We start from the raw sequence: 23,911 nt of genomic DNA on the forward strand, positions 1-23,911 counted from the left end.
CTAAATAGTTCATTGTTGAGTCCAAGTGGACGTTTGTGCCAAGTTTGAAGAAATTCACTAAAGCTTTCTTGAGATATCATGTTCCTGAGAATGGGACAAACGTATGGCATATAAAGTCACTGGGGCACAAATTCAAAAATGGGGCCCACCTTTGGGAAAGACTCAGATTTAAAGCCCTGATTACACATTGCACATTCTGAAACATACATATATGAAACATACATACATACATATGAAATCATTTGAATTAATAGCTGCTATTTATAACTCCAAATGGCCTACAGCCATTGACAGATTGTGAGACTATGAGCCCATAGACACAGGGGGTGGCCAACTAGATTGCAGGAGGAGTCTGTGCCACCCTTCTGGCCCATACACTAGCCTTGATTTGTGCTTGTATGCAGTGTTCATCCCCGTTGTGGCTGTCAAATGGGAAATACAAAAATACAGGAAACATCTTACAATAAAACTAGATAGTTTTTAACTAAATAGGACCTCCTCTCAAAGCCAGAGCATCACATGTGCTCCTCTGACTCGTGTGTATGCTCTTCTAATGTTATATCAATTATATTGTAACAAAAATAATAATAATATTGCTGGTTCTGATTTTACTATTTTATTATGGATTGACATTTTATGGATATACACGTGTACCAAAGGATGAACAGTTTTATAAAACAACAATACACAATATAAATAATGCTATGTTATATACACTACCTCTACATTGCAAGAATTTTACAAAGACAGATGGTGCTATATTCACATGACTGCTGCAGAGCAACTTCTTCCCTATCTTTATGTAACATAAAAGACTCATTTCCACCAAGCAGTTCAGCTCAGTTCAGTTCAGATTACATGGAAATGGTTATTTTTCCATTTCCATGATGTGTTGTGGATGTTACCAACAGAACTGTTTAATACCTTGCCCATTTTTCGTCACCCCACTGTTGGGGTACCAAGGTGGAGCTGAAAACACTGCAGTTCGTTGATTGGTCAGTAGTGAACCATCACTCTTGCTCAGGGCTGAGTTGTGGCTGGTTTTGAAGGTTACGTAACCATTGTGCAGTCCGTGGCAAGTTTACATACGTTAGTAGACTTTAACTATAAAATGAAAGGATGGTTAGCTGCCTCTCGCAGCTGCTGTAGACTGAGAAAAAAATAACTTCACTCACTGGGCCAACTACCTGCAACTTTAAAGGTGGAATGTTTTCTTGCATGTTACTCTGTTCATGAGCTGACAACACAAATCAATCAACACACCTCAAATGTCAGTATAACAACTTTGACCATTCCATTTACGTTCTCTCTAGGATGACATTTGCTTAAGTGATGATCGGAACCTTATGCGTTTAGAAAATGTTTGTACATTTTAACCAGATCAGTCACATTGTGAGTTGTGAAAATCCAGAAGCTCTTGAATTAAGTCAATGGCTTCCAAACAACATCACACCAGAGATGGAGTTATTCTGTGTATTTTTTCATCCTGATTGAAATGAGAAAGCAGATGTTCCATCTAGCTAGGCTGGTTGATGAAAGCGGAATATTACATCAACATAAAAACATCTGCTTTAACATCTTTGTACACACAGAATCAGTCAGCGTTCTCAACTGACCATATGAAATACTGAAATTGAAATGCATAATACAAGATTTTGAGAAATACGCTTATCTGCTCTCTCCATGTTTGAGATGAGAAATTGGATATTAATATCATGTCTGTGTTTAATGGGAACTCCATGATTTTACAAATCCAAGTGTGTTTCCAGGTGTTAGGGAGTACAACTGCATATGTGAACTAAGTAGTATAAAGCCCTTAGTGTCCCCAAAGGGAGCTGTGTGATGTCTGATAAATGTCCTCAAGTGATGTCACTTACGTCAGCGTTAGTTGGGCCTGAAGACTGCAAGTTTGAAAAGTAAAAAAAAAATCTGGAGGTTTGGAGTGAGAAAGAAGTGATCTTACTAGACCTCTGTGGCCCGCTGCTCATCTCCGCTGCAGGCTACAGGCTATAGACTCAAGGATATGTTAACTGCTACTAGCAAAACACATGGAATCTCCAAACAAACTGCTGGAGTTGCATTGTGGGTAATGTAGCTGCCAGGTTTTGATGAGGAAGAAGAATGTTTGGAATGAAAAAGGCAAAGTCTGACTCTGCTGAATATACTGTATTTTGATCTTTAACTGTCCATCATGAGTCTGACTCTGTTACAGGAGAGCATCGCTGAACTTTACCACTCTCTCAACTAAGGCTTCAGAGAGGGTTCACCTGCAAACAGCTTGCCTAGCTCTGTTAAAAATTCACTCACTAACAACTTTAATGCTCATTCAATAACACATTGTCTCTCATTTGATTATTCCATACATAAATCAGGCGTTGGAGCTATTCCTTGGCAACAACTGTCATCACAGTGAGGTTGCAAAATTTTACCACTGTGGCTTTCGAGAGACTAAACTGAAACCTGTTCGTCAATTTTATCTGGCAACTGTGCCATATGGGGAGACCCTGCACAGATGCTGGGTGGATGGATGAACTGTTGTTTATGTAACTCCCTCTTAAAGTGTTAATTACCAGGCTAGCTGTTTCCCCCTACTTCCACTCTTTATGCTAAGCTAGGCTAACCAGCCTGACTCCAGCTCCATGCTGAGAGTGACCTCATCTCTCAGTCAGAAAGAGAGGAAATAAGGGTAAATGGGCAGCAGGGACGGTATAATGAATGCACATGGTAAATGTTTGTAGATGAGTTTCTGTTCTCTTTTACAGCCCTTCCTCCAGATTCGACCTGATAAGACAGCTGGCTTTTATTGTCTTGTGCAGCTTTAAATAACCAACAGTGTCCATATCATCATCAGCAGACCAGCAGTTAAAGACGCTGTCCTGTCTCGAAGCGCTCCATTTTGACAAGTGCATTGTGTCCAGATGTGTGAGCCTCTGTCCTGTCTGTCTTTATGTTTATTTCCATGTCTGTCCCTTCCATGGTCCCTTCCCCTTCCTCCTTCCTCCTCCTCCTTCTCTCTCTCCTCCCTCCATCTCTCCCTGAGTTCCTGTCTTCCTGCAGGCGGAGACAGAGACGAGGAGTGGTCATCCACCACAGGTGAGGATGAGGAGGGGTCAGGGCAGTTCAGCCAGTCTGCAGTAGAGGAGCGTGGATATCCGTCGTGCAGGGAGGAGCCTGGAAAAGTAAACTTCCAGTAGGAGTCTCCCTTGAAGAGATAGACAGAGCCTGGGGAATAGGGAGAGAAGTTTTTACAACCAATAACCTGCATACGTGAATCTCTAGAATAAATGTTATTCTATTCTGTTTAATAGTACTAACAGATAGAAAATACAAAAAAAACTTTTTTCATATTCATATATCAAAATCAAATCATGTTTCTTCTTGCAAAACAAAATATGGTGTGTGCTTATGTGAGCTAGTATCAACCAGTTTCAACCAATAATATCACGACATCCACCCATCAATCAATCTGCAAGTTAGCAAGTTAGCAACAGCATGCTAGATCGATGTGTCTTCGTTTTCCCAAAATACTGACTGGCTCTCTGGCTAGAATTTATTCAGGAAAGTGGTATCTATAACAGCTCCAGTTTATGTGCATTTTACAGTGGAAAGCATCAGCAACTAATGTTACATTGTGTGTACAATGGGCTTTGTCTTAAGAGTACGGTCAGGAGTGAGTCCTGAAACCTGGATATGAGTTAGCATTTTGCACTCCCAGTTCCCTTGTCTCAAAGTCAATGGATTCTTGTAAAGGTTAGATGCCTGTAATAAGCATTTAAGCTGTCACTGTCTTGGTTTTTGGGGGGGGGCAGAAGTGACCATATTTGACCGAGAGGATGAGCGAGGGGTGGGTCTAATTGACAGCTGTCGGGACACTATCCACAGACAGACATAAAACATAAAATGTAAATGGCTGACATATAAAAAAAATTGTGCCTTCCCTTGGCATTCTTGGCAGGGCATTTGGTCCTTATAAGAACAGACACAACTATCATCACACACAAGCACAAACATGGGTGCTGTCCTCACCATCACTGTCTGTGGTGATGCCACTGACACCCTCTCTGAGCAGCTGAGTCCAGGTGTCTTCTTGCTTCTCTTCTTCAGTGTCTCCCATGTTCCCCCACACAGGGCCCTCCTCTGGGTCCCAGATGAGGCCCCACCTCCCTGCTGCTGTGGCATCCTCCTCCTGGTTTACTCCAGCTAAGCTCACCCCCATCCTGAGAGCAGACAGGGGCTGAGGGTAACCTTCCTGCAGGGACAGATCCCTGAACAGCCAGAACTGGGAACCTGCAGCAAGACACGACCTAAAGAAGTCAGTTGTTCAGTTTGGTGACTCACTCCACATGTATCTAAGAAAAACTGTGCCGTAGGTGTACGGCCAAAGATATTGCTTTGGAAAATGTACTGAGTTGATCCAGATATTTCACAGATGTAATTACTTCAGTTTTGAGTCAGTGAACTGTAATTTATCCTCTTAATGGTCTATATTCAGTCTCTCATTTTTTCATTCATGCTTGTGTAGACTAAGTCTCTGTGGAAGAGGAAACCTGTGTGTGATATGATGTCAGAATAACGTAGCATTCATACTGTATTAGGATTATTGGAATATACCACTGATAAAGATGATGGCATGATCTGACTTCCTCTCCAGCACAGCGTGAATCTGAGGAAGGTCAGGAGGTAGACCCCTCCACAGCCTTCTGACTGAAGCCCCGCGACCTGACACCAAGCCCCCACCGTTGACTCGCCACATTGTTAGACCTGGAGGGACGACAGAATGGAGGGGAAGCAAAGCTATGGTGGAAATGATCCTGCTAACCAGAGCCAGACAGCTTTAATCCTAACAAATTACTTTTATATTTTCTAATTTGACATGTCTAATGAGTCAGTTTGCGGTGTATTCAGACCTTTGAAGAAGAAAGTCTCTCCTCGGATCTTTGCCACAGCATCGAAACTGGTGTTACAGCGATCTATGGAGGGGCTGAAGGGAGAAAACACAGTGTTCAGAATGAACTTTAACATATGTAAAAAAAAATCAATACTATTTAAAGAGTGTCCATTTCCCCATTTTGAATTTTTCACCAACCTTTTCTCTCCAAAATAACGGAACTAGATGGCACTCAGCTTGTAGAGCTCAAAGCGCCAAAAAATGCAACAGCAATGTCTCTTTACAGAAATCATGACTCAGTTACTCAAGACAATACACAGACTTTGTTATGAGCAGTTTTATGTCGGATCTATATTTTCTCTGCCAAACTACACCTGTCAACTGTATCATCTTGCAGAAGTAAGCGCCACAAGTCTCTCATCCATGAGTAGATGCATGCTTCCTTCTGCACGGTGATGCATGGGTGAAGTTTGGAAGACAGAAAATAGTTCCTACATTAAACTGTTCACAACAGGGTCTGCGGATTATATTGAGTAACCAGGTCATGATTTCTAAAAAGAGACATAGCTGTTGAGCTTTTCGAATCTATTTTTTGGTGCTTTGAGCACCACAAGCCAAGTGGCATCTAGGACCATTAAATTTGTGAAAGGCAGACATCTCTAAAGTTGTCTTTCACCCCTTAAAATGAAGGTCTTGTGACCCCTGTGAAGCTTAGCGACCCCTAGTTGGGGGTCATGACCCCCAAATTAGGAACCAGTGCCTTAATCTATTTTATCTTGTTGGTCATACCCATATGTGTGGTGATGCGGGTGGCCTCTGTGACGCGTATGAAGCTCTGGGGTGAGGCGAGGAGCATCAGTGGCCAGCAGCTGGTTCTTTTTTCCTAGATCAAAAATCAAATCATTTTAAACCTAATAGCAATAAAGCTCTCGATACTCTTGACAGTAATGATAAAAACAATAATTATGCAGGCAGAAAAGATACAATACAAGTGTTTCTGGTAGTAGTGGTAGTGCAATATGATAATTATTCCATTCTTTCTCCACATATCCTAAAGTGTCTTTCAGTGATCAGTTATTTAAAATGCATCAAATTCTGATGTCATAATCATCTACAATAAGACATAAAGCACTCTCATCAATTTGGTCACTGTACTGTTGACAGTTACAGACACATTATCAATCCCCGTATGAATGTTGCAGAGATTTGAAGGGAAGTGTTGACCTTATCAGCTACTGTTGTTTTGTATGTATTAAATGTTACAACGCAGCTGTTAATCCTCATACTGATGCGTATGAACAGAGGTTTATGTATCCAAGCACACAGCTGTCAGGCCCAAGAGCTGCTGATGGGCTGGAGGAAGTATGCATGACATTATGCAAAGGCAAAATGAATTAAGAGCTACTCTTTGAACAATGCAGTCACACATTTCATCACAGAGAATTCTTTTATAACCATTGAATCTTTACAATACATGCTTTCACATCTGAGCATAATGTGGAGGATAAAACCATCAAGCAATGCCACTGTCTGTCTGTACTTCCTTCATATCACACCAGAGGTCAGTCCATGCAACTGCTGCACAGCTGTCCTCATTTATTTTTAATTTTATGCATTGTGTGGCCCTTTTTTATATCTGAAGACACTTGGTCATAGTAGTGTCATTATGTCGTTGTTTTCCTCTGATCTTTTAACGCCATATTTTGGTTCTTGCAAGCAGTATATGCATCCTCACATGCCAACCAGGATCAGGTTTAATCATCAAGTGGCCATGTGTTCACAACCTAAATTTTCATGGTGGACAATCTGACTTTTTAATAACAGCCGTGAGAAGGGTCTTACCATAGAGCTGGGTGATGTGCTCCAGATCTTGAGGTCCCAGGCGATAGTGGAGGGGGTCTCCAGCAGGACCCTGGTAGTACGGCCTCATCACTGAGTGACGAGATGAGGAGTGAGCAAGGCCCAGTGCATGGCCAAACTCATGGACCAGCACTGTGAACAGGTCAGTACCCTCAGAGGCTGGTGAAGGAAGACGATGGGAAGATAGAAAGCCAGACAGATACAGATAATGATGAGCTAATTGATGTATCTTTCACTTTTGGTAGGAGAGTAATTGCAAGCGGCTACTAAAGGATGCAATGTGCATTACATACCACAAGGTGAAGCTGTTGGACAGAACAAACAACACACTGACAGAGTTGATTAACTTAGAATCTGGCTACAAAGGCACCAAATGTGAAGTCTGACCTCAAGTTGGAGTCACCTTATTCAAGACGGCTTTTCTACTGGAGAGCATGAATGCAACCATCAAATGTCATGGAAACTGACCTTTTACATTATGAAGCAAGTTGTGTAAATGAAAAAGCATGTGAAGGTGATAATTCTCTGGGGACTATGAACACTATCAGCATATTTTGTGGGAATCCATTAGAGATCCTTTTTACAAAGATGATAGTTTGAGTGCCAACATTATTTAAGTTCTCTATTTCTCCGACATGGCAACTATGGCATGGTTAGGGTAAGCAAAAGACTTTGGTTATGGCAAAGAGTGGTTTAGGCTTTGCAGCTATGTTAATGTTAATACACAACAGACTCTAGTCTATGTTTTGTCCTCAGAGGTATTCTAGCATGCCCAGATGTTCTCTCAGGCCAAGTACATCCAAAGCGCACCTGAGCGGACACCATACCTTTATTTCTAGTGCCATCTCCTCCAACATTGCAGCTCCAGTTACGTTGTGCGTGTGTCATACCATACCCATAATATGTCCCACCCGGTCAGAGACTGTATCCCAGCCTTCATTTAATAGCCTTGTCACATCCTTTATTTCATCTTGCTACATAAAAAGGTACTACATCATCTATAGGCACTAAACATTGCTGAACGCAAAGTGTTAGGTGCAGAGTCATTAAATATGCTGGTAACTCTTGTAGGAATTTGGCGTGAGGATTCTACAGGAATTGTCAAGGAGTCACCAAAATCACTAGGATCATCAGTGGATCCATCTTCTGGTTACTGTGATATGGCAGATTTGATGAAAATTAAGCCATTGCTTTCCAAGATACCTTGGGACTGAGACCAAAAAGACCAAAGAGCTGACAGATTTGAGAATATGAGAGGTATTGCTGCTGTGAGACATGATGTGGAATGAGGCAAATCACATACACAATAGTTTGTTCATCATGTCAGATGTGGCAACAATTAGGAGCAGACTCTGGTTAGAGTCTGAACGTCACTGTGCTATAAAGATGTAATAATATTAGAAGATGAACTGCGCAGGGGTTTTCTTAACAATGTTTCACCTGGCTGTCTGAAGGCCCACTCCTCCTCTGCATCCAAATGAACTCCTCCTGCCCGGGCAGGGTCTGATGGGAAGAAAGCATGGCCGACTGCCCCACCTGCCCCATCAAACGGATAGCCATCACCGTGATAACCATGGAGAAAGTCTACCTGCAGGTCAGCTGCCTCTGGGCTGCCCACCTGAAGACAGACAACAATAGAAAGGACAGCTGATGGTACTCAGGCCTCAGGTAGAGTTTTTCACAAGTCTGCCTGGACTCATATCTACCATCTTTCCCGTATGTCATTAATGCAGCATGAGGCAAATGTACCAACCTCATGGAACTCCAGCGGTGTTGGATCTGCCCACACTCTTAAAGCATAGAAGACCAGTGAGCGAATCGTTTCCTGGGACAGATGGGAGGAGGTGGGGTACGAACGCAACCTGAGAATGCAACAGAGTGTGATTACTGGTGTAAGAAAGAGTCACAGGGAAAGACCCAGTTACATGACTTAAAGAAAACAAATGTGCTTCTGTAAAAATCTAAGCTCATTATCCTAATTAAAAAATAGAAAATACTCATTTGTTCAGGCGAACTGTATCATAATCCGGTATAGACTACGAGAAGTTAATCGTTTCCAACCTCCAGTTAATGTTCCGATGTGTCCACATGGCGATAGCCCTTCTCTTCCTCCTCCTCGTGTTGCCCCCCTTTTGGTTGGCTGGTATTTTGGAGGGGTCACCCTGGTCAGGTAGGGAGCAGCGTGGACTGTTCATCAGCGCCGTTGTCTCCTCATCTAAACACATGAAAGCAAACAAGAACCAGAGGAGACGTAAGGAGTCAGATTTGGAACGCCAGATTCAAGAAGGAGTAGCTTACACATTAGCAGGTTGGATCTTAAAGCAAAGCATCCAACTTTTCACAGCCTCCATCTGTAATTCTTACCTACAACTCCAGTGTCTTTGAGGCCTGCAAACCTCTGCATAGCCCTGACAGCGTTAGTGACAGCTGTCCAGGCCTGTAGCTGACCAGTGGAGGGGTCTGAGGGTGGGAGGTATCCATACTTCATCAACCAATCCTATGAGCAGAAAAGAGCAGGTAGTCATCTGAAGGACGTATCATCTGGTAACCCTAAGGAAACCTATATTGAAAGTATCTACAAACTGTTCACAGTAAACACAAAATGTTCATACTGAACCCATGTGCTTTATATGATTATGTTTAGGCAACTCAAAGCCTTTGACGAAGGTTCTTGAATAATCACGGTCCTGGTTGAACAATCAGTGCTGACATACATGTTGGGGTGGTCTCTGACCCTGGATCAAAGGCCTGTTTACACCTGGTACTGACATGCATCTGGGTGATTTGCCAACAAGTGGACAGCTCTAAGCACAGGTGTGAATGCACCCAAGGCCTTCTTGATGCATCTTGAGATCTGATTGCTCAGACCGCATTTGGAGGTTCGGACAAACATTGGAATTCATTGCATTTGCGTTCAGAATATATCCATTCAGCCACTCTTCTTCCAGTCTTTTTCCAGTCTTCTCTTCTTCTTCTTCTTCTTCTTCTTCTTCTTCTTCTCATTTCTGGCAGAATAAGTATGGGAAGTGCATTGCTGCCTCTGGTTAAAAACAACAATGCATTTAGTCTTTGTAAACAGAAATGTCATACATGTTTATAAGCATGTGGAGTGGGGAAGTGAGATCTGATCAACCTGATCTCACAAAAATACGTGAAATGACCACGACCTCTTAACACTGCATTCCGTGGTGGCTGCACATAATGGGTTGAAATTACGTGCCGGTACCACGGAAACAGTGCCAATGTAAAGTCAATTAGGATCCTTTTTCGTGGTGGACACACTAATTCCCTGATTCAACAACGTCACGTCAACCTCGTTTTCCTCAGTGATATATTTAACATTTCTGTATACACACAAAAACAGCTTTTGATAGTGTAGGGCTTTAAGAGCATTGTGCTGTGGGCGGATGGGGTGCGTTCCACTACTGTGTTAAGTGGTTGTGGTCATTTCACGTATTTCTGTGAGATCAGGTTGGATCTGATTACAAGTGGTCACTCAAGACACATGTGGCGACACATTTTAAGGACAACTGTAAACAGACTAACATAAAGATGTCCACTTGTCATCACCCAAGATAGGTACATATTAATACCAGGTGTAATACAATCACGGCAGCCATTATGTCTCTGCCTAAACATATTTGACATAGCATTATAACATTTAAGTAAACAGGGTTGCATGGAAAATAAAGGAAACTCACAGGTTTGGTCTGATCCAAAGATTCCGTCCCATAAATTTCAAAATACATCAATCCAACAAGCTAACGGGATAAGTGATAGGTATTCAGTCTAGCATACCCAAATGTTCTCTCAAGCCAAGCACACCCACAGAGCACCTGAGTGGACGCCATACCTTAAATGATAAATATTAGGTAGGTCTTAGTATACAGTATATCAGGATTTGCATCGATGCACACTTTATTAGCATGCTATTTTAGCATGCATGCTGTTTGCATTGTTGTCTTTACAACAATTTTGATCTATAAGTATCTACATTTAAAGTTAAGCTCAAAACCTTCCTGTTTTCTCAGGCTTATGATCAATGTTAGAGTGTTGTGCATATGCGTGTGTGCGTGTGTGCAAGCAAACCTGTCTGTTTTCTCAGACCTATGAACAGAAGTGTGTGTGTGTTTGGGTTTTATGGGTTTATATGTTATTTTTATTGTGTGACATTGCATGGCATTTGCTTGATGTTCATTTTTATGTTCCCTGCTTTAAAAAAGTAAAGCACATTGTTTTATTTGTGTCATGAAACGTGTTCAGTAAATTAGATTGCCTTGCCTTGCCTTTGAATGGACCCATTGTGTTTGACAAATGATGCCTACCCTTATTGAAATAAACAGGATGGCACAAATAATAGAAACACTTTTCTGTATAATGCAGTACAGTTCAACAGCACCACAAACTGCAGACTCCAAAATGTCTCACAGTTGAATCAACATTTTTCTAAAACAGCTTCAACACAAACTGATCATTAGAACCTTCACGATGAGAGGATTTATTACAGGTTGCTGTTCTATGAGAATGCTTTAGTTTTAACTGGGTATAACTAAACTGACATCTGAGCATATATAAACTGAAGGCAATGGCATCAGATTGTGTCCTCAATTAAAAATCAAGGTTTCATACATGCATATGATTGACTGTATGATGATTGATTGTATGATTGAGCACTTTTAGATCTAGGATGCCCAAATTCAAGTGAATAAGTCAGATGCAGTAACATCATAAGTTGAGCTGGACTAACTGGGATCCAAACTCTAAATCCAGATGTGAAGTTCTAAAAATGGCTTCTGAGCTGGACCTTCACCACTGCATTTGGAGAATGGAAACAAGTCTTTTGCAAGCTGACGCCCAAATAGTCATCACTCGTGTTGCTTCTGTTAGTGTTAATTAGCAAAAATGGGAGGATAGCTATGTTGTCAGGGTTCCCAAGGTTAACATTCTGTTTACACACATTAACCCTCCTGTTGTATTTAGGTGAAATTTTACCCATTTCAAACAAAAATATTTCATAAATAAAGCAACCTGACCCTAAACCTCCTTCCTAATCTCAACCAGTTTTGAAACGGCTCAATTACTATTGATTTCCTACCCCCTAAAAATGTTAATAATGTTTTTTTTTTCAGCTTTATTTTTCCTTTTCTCAACTTTTCTTAATTAAGTGGTTGACTAATTCTAACAAACCTAACCCTAGCCCATGTCAAATTAAGCAAATACAGAGCTAGGGAACCAAGGACCCTGGGAACATATAGGAAAGACTCTGCATAGGGAATATTGAGGTATGTTTTCTTAAAATGAGTTGAAGCTGAGAGCCAGATATGCACACACTGATTCTCAGTGATTCACAGGTCACTGTAAACTATGCATTTCAGTATCTGAATTCCTTGCTCCCTGTACATGTTCATGCTATTTCTTTTACCACCAGTTGTGTTCCTTCATCTTCAGTGGGTGTCACTGGTGCAGAGGAGGGTGTGGGGGTTGGATCAGCAGCAGAGGCTGGTTGCGTCCATCCATTGCTCAGGCACAGAAGGAGAATCCACATCCTCATCTTGGTTGCATATTCTAGCATTAAATATTTACTTAAGAGAAATCTTCAATGTTGCTTGTGAATTCAAAGTCTCAGATGATTTTCCATACCTGGAGTGAAATTAGAAAAAAAAAATTAATTAATCAATTAATTAATTAGTCTAATTAAATTAAAAGTACAAATTTGGAGATAGCAATGAAAATGACATAATCTAAAGCTGGAGAATGTAGTAGAAACTGAGGCCAATACTTTTACTACAAGAACATACCAAAGTATATATAGTATACCACGGTATAATTAGATTAAGGATTAAACCTGTAATAATAGTAGTAATTTTTTGGCCATTTACAGAGTGACATTAACATTCATTTGGGGCTGTGTTTGTGTCCCCCTGATGAATGCAGGTCCAATATTTACTCTCCTCTATGTTTTTGGTCTCCACCAACACAAAATATCTGTTCATTTAGCTGCTAAATGCTCTCTGATGTTCATCAGCTGGTCTCTTACTGTGTCTGTTTGCTGGAGCTGAGTATTACCTTTTCATGAAACTTAATATTCATGCTCCAGTACATCTCAGAGACAAACACTATACTATTTACTGCACTGCATTTACCTGACAGTTACTAGATACTTTCATATTAAGAATGCAAACAGAAAACTGCAATTTATACAGGTTGTATGGACTAGTTAAAATCTAGTTAAAAGCTACAACATTAAAATTCTGCTGATATATTAGAAATAATCTGATAATATATATATAACGGTAATAGAATTTTCACAGGGGACGTTCCGCCGCCTACTGAATACTTTTACTTTGAAAACTTTGAATACATGTTATTGATAATACTTATGTATTTTTATTTACATAGAATTTTGAATGCAGGACTTTTGCTAGTAACAGAGTATCTTTATAGTACGATATTGGTAACACTTACCTTTCTGGAAATTTTATACTTTTCTTTGTTTAGGTTAAAATGCTATTAATAAGCTGATGGCACACTGAAATGTAAGTGAATTCCACCAGAGATGAAAACTCATAATTATACCATTCTCATATGGTTCTATGAAAACTCTGACCAATCATTGCATTCGGACCAAATGCAATGATTGGTCGGAGTTTTCTCCTGTCCTGTCTGTCTTCCCCATGTGGAGGCCGCAAAAAATCCCACCCCTCCACCCCTGAGTCTGTGAGACAACAAACAGGCTAGTAACAGGGATGCTTTTGGATATAAAAAAAGGACGAGATGGTCACAGACTTTCTGCTGGACAGGTATTTTTAGTTTGTCTCTAAGTTTAAATCATCATGGCAGCGCAACCAATGCTTGCGGCAGCCTCTGCGTACACCGGCGAAGTAAACACCGTGCAACAAGAAGTAAATTTATCAGTGCAATACAGTCGCGAGTTAGAAACCGCTGCAGTGATCTAATGCTACAACCGAGAGAGCTCAGGATGTGTAGCAAGCTTGGCCTGCTACGTCAAGCTAGCCCTGAGATGACCGTGGTTTCGCCTGGAGCTGTCCCGATGGGGAGACGCCAGTAGTGCTGTGACAGGACGCGTGAGTGGGGGAAGCGCGGAGGGGTTAGCTCTAGGCTAATAGCTAACCCCATCCAAACAACTGTTCCCAACGTCCTTCTGGCGAACGTCCGCTCACTGGACAAGAGGGCTTGGGGTATGCGAAATGTCAGTTTGTTTTTTGTGCTGCGCATAAAAATGACAAATAAAGAAGTTCAGTTCAGTTCATAATGTTGTATATGACAACACAGCATCCAGTTGCTAATGGCTAACGTTAGCCTACTGTAGCGTAGTCTCTGAAACATTAATGTTATCTTTCTTGTGAGTTTCCACTTACTAGTAATGTTAACTCTACTATCTAACATTAGCACTGTAACCTTATTCTATAACTCATCAGTCATCACTGACTCCGGTTGAGTTTTAAAACTCTGGGGTTGGGTTTGCCTGTCTTGGTTAAAACGTTACACTCGCTCTTCTCTTCCATGTATCTAATGTTATCTTGCCAACACCTACGTCTATCATAGATGTAATGAGGACATAGGACGTGGAGGAAGGGGGAGTAGGGCTTTGGAGGGAGGCGGGACTTGTGAATGTTCAATTTTTTTCGAAGTGCTGTGTGAAATGCAAGAAAGGTAAGAGTTCCTTTAAGTAAAAGATCTAAATACTTTCTTCACCACTGACCACTGTTCAGTGGCCTTAAGTGTCAAACATACCAATCAAGGTACCCCTTTAAAGTGTCAGTTTTGTACACTGAGGGGCAGAGTGTCAGTTTCCACTCATTACATACATACTATCTTTTCAAAATAAACTTCTAACGTAGGTTTACTTTGTTTTCAGATTTAGGTGACTGAAGTGCTTGTTGATATTGAGAAAAAACATCATGGTTTGTGTTAAAATATGTAATATAATGTAATGTAATATGTGATAATGTGTTAAAAGTAAGTGCATCACTAACACAATGTCAAAATTAAAATTAGTTAAGACAACTCAACCTTGACTTTTGGTTCCACATGGAACATGAACAGCAGTCTCCTGGCTGAAAGCACTGTGTTATTTTGACCCATCCACCACTTGTCCCTCTCGCCCTTTGCTTCCCTTTTGTTGCTCTTTATAGTACAGTGGCCCAGTGCATCCCATACAGATGCAAAAGGCTGCTTAAGTGTTTCGGTATTAAAGGACAAGGGCCACTGGCCAAGCATCATTTGCATCACTGGACAAGTTAAGAGTTAGAATGACCTATGCTTTGAGAACAGTGAGAATGAACCAGAACAGTAAAGCTAAACAGTGAGCTCAAACTCTCAACAAAGCTCTGTAAGTTCTCTGTAGGTTCATCACTAGCCTACATGTGACCACTTTAACATTGTTTTCATATTGTCATTTGATATACATTGTTATTACAAAAAGAAAATGATTATAGAGTAAACTCAACCAAATCTTAACCATAGAGGTGGCAGGTCTCCCAACACCATTGAATCTCTGTTTTATTACTTTATAAGTACAACATTTTGAGCTCAAAATCTGTCTAAATAAAGTAGTTTTAGTCAAACCCTGTCTGGACATCCCCCATCACACATGCAAATACAGAGAATACATGTTTCAGTAGGCTTTTATCTCCAGTGTCTTCACTAACATTAGAGAATGCAGTAATATATGCCTTTAACCTGCTTTGGCTTTCTGTGCTTAAATTACCCCTGGTCAGATGACTGAACAATGTTCCTTTATTCTTTCACTGCAAAGTCAGGAAAAACAGTGTGACATTCAATGTCACCATAGCATGAATGTGTTAAAGCAGTCAGTGAATGAAGTTGACGGGAAACATCCATGCTGTATTCCCACTGGGGATACAATATACCAGATGCAATCAGAAGATGGACTGGAATTACCATAAACTACAGAGGGGAGGGGCACCACTAACTGCGATACAGGACACTGGTGGATGTCAGCGTTTGTGTCCGTGTCAGTGAGATGCTTCATTTAATTAAGTTAGAGGGTATACCATTTCAGTTAAAGCATGAGGGCAGAGAAGAAAGGATGAAAGGGAGGGATGAATGGAGGAGGAGGACAGTGTTAAAGCAATGAGATTAAAGCAGCAAAGAAAAGAGGGCAAGAGTCAAAAGGGGAGGATGTTAAAAACCAGCAAACACTCTCCCTTTAATCGAATATAACATTATCTTTATCCTGTGAGAGAGATTTTAATAATACACACATATTTCTTTAGTGAAAAACAAGCAAACCTTTTTTTAATCACACTACACATCAAGTGAGCACAGGTTTATTCATTTACCATGACCCTATACAAACTGCATGATGAACAGTGTTCCAGAATTTCCCCTGAATTTTCTTCCAAAAGTTAAACTATGAATCTCACATGGAAGTATTTTGTTTTAACTATTATGGATTGAGATATATCGTATTGACCTTTTTTTTAAAGTTAATAGAAAAATAGAGAATACAGCATATACCACTCGGTAGAGAGCAGCTCTTCGCCAGGTGGCTGCACATGGGAGAAGTAAGCCCTCAGTGCTTTTTGGAAGTAATCTTTTCAGTTTAACCCAAATCATTACCTTTTTTTCTGAACCTGGCAGAAAGCCCTGAAGTCAAACTTCTCTCAACAGCAAAAGTCCCTCCTGGCTCCCTTTCAGTCAAGATAATGTAAAGATAACAAAAATGGGAATTTTTTAATTTCATGTCCTCATTAACATTTGTGGATCATAACATATCATCTATGGAATTACTCTACGGATGATCCAGTTCACAATCAAACATTTTGAGCCACAACAAAGGCCAAAATGTGGCCTTCAACAGAAGGCAAGGCTTGTGCCTAGCCCTTTTTTCCTTGCATGATTTTGTTGAGGACTTGCAGCTCCTTCTAGCTAGTTACAGGCCCAAGCACATCTGTGCTTTTTGCAACCCCAAATACATTGATTTCAATGTAGATGCATGAAAGGCACACTCAAAAGCAAAAGCAACATCATCCCAGCTTCCTGAGATAAACAAATTTCAACTTATGGAACACAGCAAAACCAGCACATGTTGTATAAGAAGAAACAGCCAATCACAACTGGTAGGTGTCTTCCCTTTCTTCACTATCAGTCTATGACAAATACAGAAGAGAAGTTGATCATTTTAGTGCAGGACTACACAGAGATCTACATCTGTCCAGTGGACAATATTTTACTCCTAAAACACGCTTAAAAACAACACCTGGAAAAAGATCAGCTTGGACTTCAGCTGCTAGGTAAGTGACTTGACAAAGCTCCATATTTAACGGATGCAGCGTAGACAGAGAGTGCCTGATATAACACGATGCGGCACAATAGTCTAAAGCTTGCATCCAGTTGGGACACGATGTATGATACAGTGCTGGTTGTGGTCTATGATCACCTAACAACTTCAGACGCAAACTGCCTGATCGCCTAGCTGGCGCCCAAATTGGCACAGATTAGATACAAAGGTAGTAGCTACCCAGTGCACAACCTCGTGTTTTCCAGGTGGTTTAAGACACAGCATGTTTCCTGGCTCAAAGAGGAGTGAGGAGTCAGCAGTCGGTGACAGCATGAAACAGTCAATAAAACAGTTTTTTTTAACATTTTCAAATCACTGCAGCCATGAGAGGTCCTTGAGCAGTCATAAATGTGCACACAAACTATTAGGCTGATTGGTCCAGTAGTATGTGAGATTAGCTGTGGACAGACAGATACACACACACACACACACACACACACACACACACACACACACACACAAACATACACACACATACTTCCTTCCTTCCTACCTTCCTTCCTCTCAGAATCGGTCTGTATTTCTGCTACCCCTCTCCTCGTTAAAAGTGAAGGAGGAAAAATAGAATAAAGAGTGAGGATATGAGAAAGGACGAAATAAAGACACTATGAGGGGTGGAGGAGAAACAGGAGGAGGTGTAGAGGAGAGGAGGAGGAGGAGAAGAGGAGGAGGAGGACTACAAAAAGGATGATCCTGTGAGACTGAAGAGTAGGAGAGAGATTTGGTTGCAAAGTCAGAGAGTGCCTTCTACATCAAAGCAACTGATGTCTAATGATGAACAGGAGGATTGGTACTTCACCTCATACACCTCTACACACACACACATACACACACACACACACACACACACACCCATGCACGTACACAAATGCATGAGCTACTCCAGGAGTCAGACTCACACTTGAGTCACTGTGAACCCACAATCTCTACAGACTGACTCCAGAATTGTATTTACTCAGTAAACTTGAATTTGACCAGTTTTGGGCCAAAACAATAAATACAAACAAGGCATCTGCATATCTCCTTCAGGATTTCATTCTAGTCACTCGAGAAGAAAATTAGAAAGTAAATCTGAAACCTTTGTAACTGGACAGTTAGCTAACTAATTACCTGACTTTCTTTAAAAGATTAAAAGAAAATCTTGTGGGATTAGTTGCCGATACTCAGACTCAGACAAATGTTTCCTAAATCCTAAGTACTGTCCTGCACAGGCTCTAAAACTTTTACTTTCCTTTTTTCCCTTGAGACTAAACAGCTGTACAGAAGCCCAGACACTCTAGTTCTATTGGCCCTGACATATGCAATATTGTTGCCATCTGGCACTAGCATCTAAATCTAACACCTTTCAGTACAACACAAGCATACATCAGATAAACTTACATGAAATGTCAAAACACTCCAACTCCAGATCAAGCCCAGTCGATAAACTGCACACAGCATTAAACAAGACAGTGTTTTTGTGCTTACCTTCCTCCTCCTCCTCCTCTGCATCCGTCCTCCCTCTGTCTCTCTTTATCTGCCACTATAGGAACAGATGGGTCCTTTCTCTTCCCTTGCTTCTTCTTCCCTCAAAGCTCAGCTCCTAACCCCCACTCCCCACCCTTTACCCCACCCACTGCCACACTGACATGACAAATGTAAGCTTGCATGTTTGCAGAAACAGCCTCTTTCTTTCACTTAAGAAGATTCTGCCTCAGTTCACTCGCTCAGCTCTGTCACTCTCCTTCCATCTGTGAGCTCCACATCCTGACAAATATTTAACATAGTATAAAAATAAATGCTCTGATTTTACACTATTCCCCTCTTTTAAAATTAAAATAATTAGTCATGGCACGACACTCTGTGAGCCTGGAATCCTGCGTTTGACCCGGGAGGGATTAGTGAGTGTTAAACAGCAAATATGGGTTTAGATTTTGCGTGTGTGTTTGTCTCCCTGTGTGCAACATCTGCATGTTCATGTGTATCTTCTCTCATGACGGCTTTACCATTTTACACACAATCCTCTTACTGCGGGGATTTAAAACTAAAATGAAGATGAACAGATTTGTCCCTCTATATCCGTGTTTCCTTTTTTTTTCTCGTGATCTTTCTTTGTGTTTAAGCCACTGGACCAACTGTTTGTGGCATTGTGACTTCTTTCTTCAAGTACAGCTGAAACTCTTTTACTCAACTCTCTCCATAAAGACTTGCATCCCTATGAATTTTAAGTTAAAAAGCAGAAAGCCAAAAGCATTGGAGAGATTGACAAGAGCATATTACAAGTGTACGAGTTCATATTTTCCATACTGCCATGGACTGATTCATGTCAATGCTAATATTCTTTCTGTTCCTATTAGCAGCTGAGGCGTCCCACTGGGATCATTAAGTTCCATCTAATCTGCTCTGTGTCTGCTGAGGGACAATGGCTGATAGTAAAAACACATGTAGGGCTGAGGTGATCTTTTTGCAGGAAACCTGATTCCTCCGATGTGTTTTCTGCAGCAGGACAGACAGACAGATCATGTGACTGACTGATGCTCTTCAGCAAGCCTTTCCTCATTGTAGATTTACTTGTCATGAAATTAATTTATCACAGCAATTCTGAAAACAGTCTAACTTGACACACATAATCAATAATATGCTCCACTGATGGCTACAAATCTCATTATTTCGGTAGAGTGGTAGCAGGGATGCAAACAGGGTTAATTTTACTACTCTTCAGTTCACAGCACTGAGCACCACCTGCATCCAGTGTGAGCTAACTGCACCGCTCAATCAGCAGTTACCGCTATTAAAGCCATCCCGACCCAACAATGTTGCTGTGGAAACATTGTGCTCCACCCTAGTCCTTGTCAATTTTGAGTTATCACCGTTAGCTCTGTTAACATCATTATCAATGTCAGCATGGCTAGTGGTGCTAACATAGTTAACAATGCTAAAGGGGTTTTGCAGCTTAAAATGGAGGTGCCTACACACTATGGCTACCTGGGCCACAATGTTTCTGCAGTCATCCTGGGGGTGGGATAGCCTTACCAGTAGAAACGACAGGAATGGGCGGCGCCGCTGCTTGCTAGCTCCAACCCAATCCAGGTAGCGTGCAGTGCAGAGCAGTTACCAAACCAGTGGAGACTGGAGGGTCGTAAGCAATGCGAAGACATCACAAAAAGGTGAGACATTACAAAACATTAAAGACATCCCAAAACATTTAAATTTCACCACCAATGTATAGCACGTTAAAATGTGATGCAGCTCAATGTTTTAATGAAGTGCCGGACTAAAAGGAGAAGCCTCCTGTGCTTCACGACATTTTGCTTCTTTTTTTTTCTTAAGAATTAACTGGTTAATTACCTATCAACAGGTGTTGTGCTATCAAAAGCAACTGAACTTGACATCCCCAACTGGTAAAGTTGCTTGTTTTACCTTCAGAGCCCAAACACACACACATGCATTTATGAATCATTTCAGTAGAATCACTGTGATCAGTGGGTTTGTTTGCAATGTGGCTTCCACTGGCTTGTGATTCGATACGGGAGCAGGTGGGTGGTGTATCTGTGTTTTTAATGGGGTGTTGTGGTGATGCCAAGGAAAAACACATGATCACACCCCAAGGGTTTTCCATACATTTTCATTAGCCTGAGAAAAAAAACAAAAAGAAAGCTGCTGCACATTACCTGTCCAGCAACAGACAGCAAGCAGGCAAAGTTAATGATTAGTTAAGGAAAATAGCAGGTAGCAAGCTATAAAGACTGAAGCTATTTAACTCCTGAGAGCAAACCAGAGGTAAAGACAGAGTGTTGGACAAAAACATCCAAATAAATGCTGATGTTGCTCCATGTCTGCTGGATGTGTACAGTACCAATGTATCCTTATGCAAGAGTTTAAATCATATCTTACGAATTAGCACGTCTTACTGTTAGGTTAGGTTTAGGAAAAGAATTGTGGTTGGACATTGTCATGATATGCACTTAACATAATGTGACAATGTGACATGACATACCTATGTGTGTTAAGATAACTCAATATTATCTTTTAATGTCACATGGAACATGAATCCCAGTGTCTTGGGTCAAAGTCCTGTATTTGTTTAACACTTCAACCACCCCAGCCACCTCTCTTTTGCTACGAACTCAAGGAAAACCCAAGCACAGGCCACAGGATGGGGATGATGAAAAGGTTTGTTATCCCAGGAAATTAGAATGGTCATGATCCGGGGTCCGGGGTTCGTGGGATGGAGTGGAAGAGGCTGAGAGGAAGCTGGTGTGGTGTGCAGGTGAAACTGGATGGTAGGAGAGGGATGATCTACTTGCATGAACAAGAGCTGTAGAAGAAATACTGCAAGTTGATGAGCTGATGAGGCAGGTGAGTATGGTGGGTAGAGCTGGGAACCAGGGAGGGGGACCACGACCACATCAGCACACAGATAAATCTAAACGGGGGGCGGAAGATAGACAGGAACAAAGTGAAAGGTAAACACAAGGAAACACTAGAAAAAACACAAGTTACAGCAGTGCCATAACATCTTTGTGGACTTTGTCGCTCTATACTATGTCATCTGACCTCCTCCTTTGCTCCTGTTTTGTGAGGAAGTCTGCAGTGCATAGGTCATGTGATCACAGCCTCCTGGCTCACGATTATGTGGGTTATATGAGTTATAGTGCATTACTTTTTGTAGGTAAAAGTACGAACAGCCTGACATTACATATGCAATGGGTTGTTTTTATGTTAGCCAAAACAACATTCTGAGGCAATAGCAAAGGTGTTGCTTTTAAAAATATTGACCATAATATTAATATGATGATGATGATGATAATAATAATAATATTATGGGAAGCACGGTCATTGGCACTTTTGCGTCACTGCAAGAGGGTTTGAATCCACTGGCCAGCTGGGGTCCTTCTGTGTGGAGTTTGCATGTGTTAGAGTGGGGGGGGGGTTCAGGTTTTCCAGCATCCTCCCACAGTCCATGCAGGTTAGGTTAATTGCTGAATCTGAATGTGTGCATGAATCTGCCTCTGTGTGTTACCCTGTGATAGTCTGGCAGCCTGTCCTGGGTGTAACCCGCCTTTTGCCCAGTGTCAGCTGGGAGCCGGCCTCCCTGCGACCCTGAACAGGATAAACACTTACTGATAATAGATGGATAATAATAATAATGTTGCCAGCTAAATGCTAAATGGAGCAAGCCGCTCAACCGTATTTAAGTGTGTAATTTTCATGGGGGATTGGGGGGGGGGGGTACTGTCCTGCCGCCATAGTCCAGATAAAAGAAGAGTTGACAAAAATGATTGATGTGCTCATCTTAGTTATTATCCTGCACTCACAGCAATGAGCTTAAAGGTATCCTGTGGCATTTTTGACCACCAGTAGCACTATGGAGCAGTTTTTCAAATAAGTGTTTGTCTTGTGCACGGATGGCATGATACGGATTCTTGCCAATGATTTCACACTATTCCACTGATCTACAGGTGGCGATTACATGCCATGAATCGTAGTAATACTCTAGCAAAGACAGGGGAGAAGAGTGCAAGCATGTGTACATAAATGTAATATTCTTTCTCCACAGGGTGCCTTATAGGGCCTGAAAGAAATACCTGAAGATGCTACTCCAGGCTGAAAAAGGTACTGCCAGTGTTATGTTATATTTCACACAGATAATATTGTCCAAAAAAATCATAATCAATCATAAAGATTAGTATCAATGAAGGACACAAAATAAAATATGTATAGTTTTTGTGTCATTGTCATAATGTGGTATAACCATATGCAGATAAACTGATGTATAATCTAAAAAATAGTCAAAGAAATCTAAGTTTCTGGGGGAAATGGAGATTAAGTGTTTCCTCTGTTACCGGGACAACAGGCTACTTCCTCATGAACGCAGCTGCTGGGACAGGTCAAAGGTTACTTGGTGGTAATGGGTGTTGGATGCTGGGTGGGTGGCTGGGGTGGGGACTTTGGTAAATATATGAATGGAGCTGTGTGTCCGGGACTGTGTGGGGTTCATCTTGCTGTTATCCATGGCAACAAAAATGCTCTTTTTGGACTTCGGTGGTGTCCCTGTTAACACCTCTGAAGCCCTGCACCCATGGGATCCCTCTACACATCTGCATGACAGTTTGACTTATCATGGGTTTTGAAGGCAAATACCAACTCAGGATATTTTGAGATTGGAGCAGCCATAACACTTTGTTTCAATATTTTTTAAGTTTGCCTAAAATTCACGTAACATAGAAAAGTAGTCAGTCATTCCACTAGTATCCTATTTTTGGGTGGAAGTGTCTCTAAGTTTGTAGACATCTGATGATGAAGTATCCGTGGAATCATTAGCCTGGGGCTAAAAGGCTAGTACCCTGTATAAAAATGTTAGTAACAATGACTTACCCTGACGTCGGTCTGACAGAGTTGACCTGTGGTGGCTGGTGATGAGTTTGGTGGTAAACTGCCAGAGGAGCTTTTGGGTGGAGGAGAGAAGGCATTGAGGCTGCAGCTCCACAAAGAGAGCAGTGTTTAACTGTGAGTGCGAATGTGCATGTCAGAGCAGAGAGGACAGTGATGATGTGCATCTGTGGTCTCACTTATACAATTACTCAGTTATCAGTTGAGAATGAGTTAAAATGAAATTTAATTATAGACCTCATGATCAAATTAATGACTTATTAAAGAGAAACCCACAATAAAGTGATTGTAAAAAATACTTCAATGTTTTTGTCATATATTTTCATGAAAAAGGGATTAAAAGGATATTTCACCCCACCACAACTACAAAGGAAACATATTTTCTTACTTACCTCCAGTTAGACTGTATAATAATAATGACTAGTCCATACCCATTGAGTGCACAGTTGCCCACGTACAGTTTC

The 23,911-nt window shown here is 41.2% G+C and overlaps 1 protein-coding gene across 2 annotated transcripts; it reads right to left on the reverse strand.

Moving 5' to 3' along the window:
- Positions 1–600: 600 nt before the first annotated feature.
- mmp17b (matrix metallopeptidase 17b) lies at positions 601–18,583 on the reverse strand. Of its 2 annotated transcripts, none has more exons than XM_033632620.2 (12): positions 18,543–18,583; positions 12,171–12,388; positions 9,113–9,245; positions 8,810–8,963; positions 8,502–8,610; positions 8,189–8,366; positions 6,731–6,907; positions 5,678–5,771; positions 4,908–4,981; positions 4,612–4,761; positions 4,027–4,287; positions 601–3,222 (listed from the first exon to the last, which is right to left on the reverse strand). In XM_033632620.2, exons 2-12 carry the CDS (start codon positions 12,318–12,320, stop codon positions 2,819–2,821), a joined length of 1,884 nt encoding a protein of 627 aa, XP_033488511.2. In that variant the 5' UTR covers positions 12,321–12,388; positions 18,543–18,583; the 3' UTR covers positions 601–2,818. The 2 variants fall into 2 exon arrangements, with proteins under 2 accessions (XP_033488511.2, XP_033488512.2); XM_033632621.2 differs by lacking the exon at positions 18,543–18,583 and adding an exon at positions 18,456–18,513.
- Between the last annotated feature and the right edge of the window lie 5,328 nt (positions 18,584–23,911).

Source organism: Epinephelus lanceolatus, chromosome 7 (assembly GCF_041903045.1).
Source record: "Epinephelus lanceolatus isolate andai-2023 chromosome 7, ASM4190304v1, whole genome shotgun sequence".
NCBI classification, from domain to species: domain Eukaryota; kingdom Metazoa; phylum Chordata; class Actinopteri; order Perciformes; family Serranidae; genus Epinephelus; species Epinephelus lanceolatus.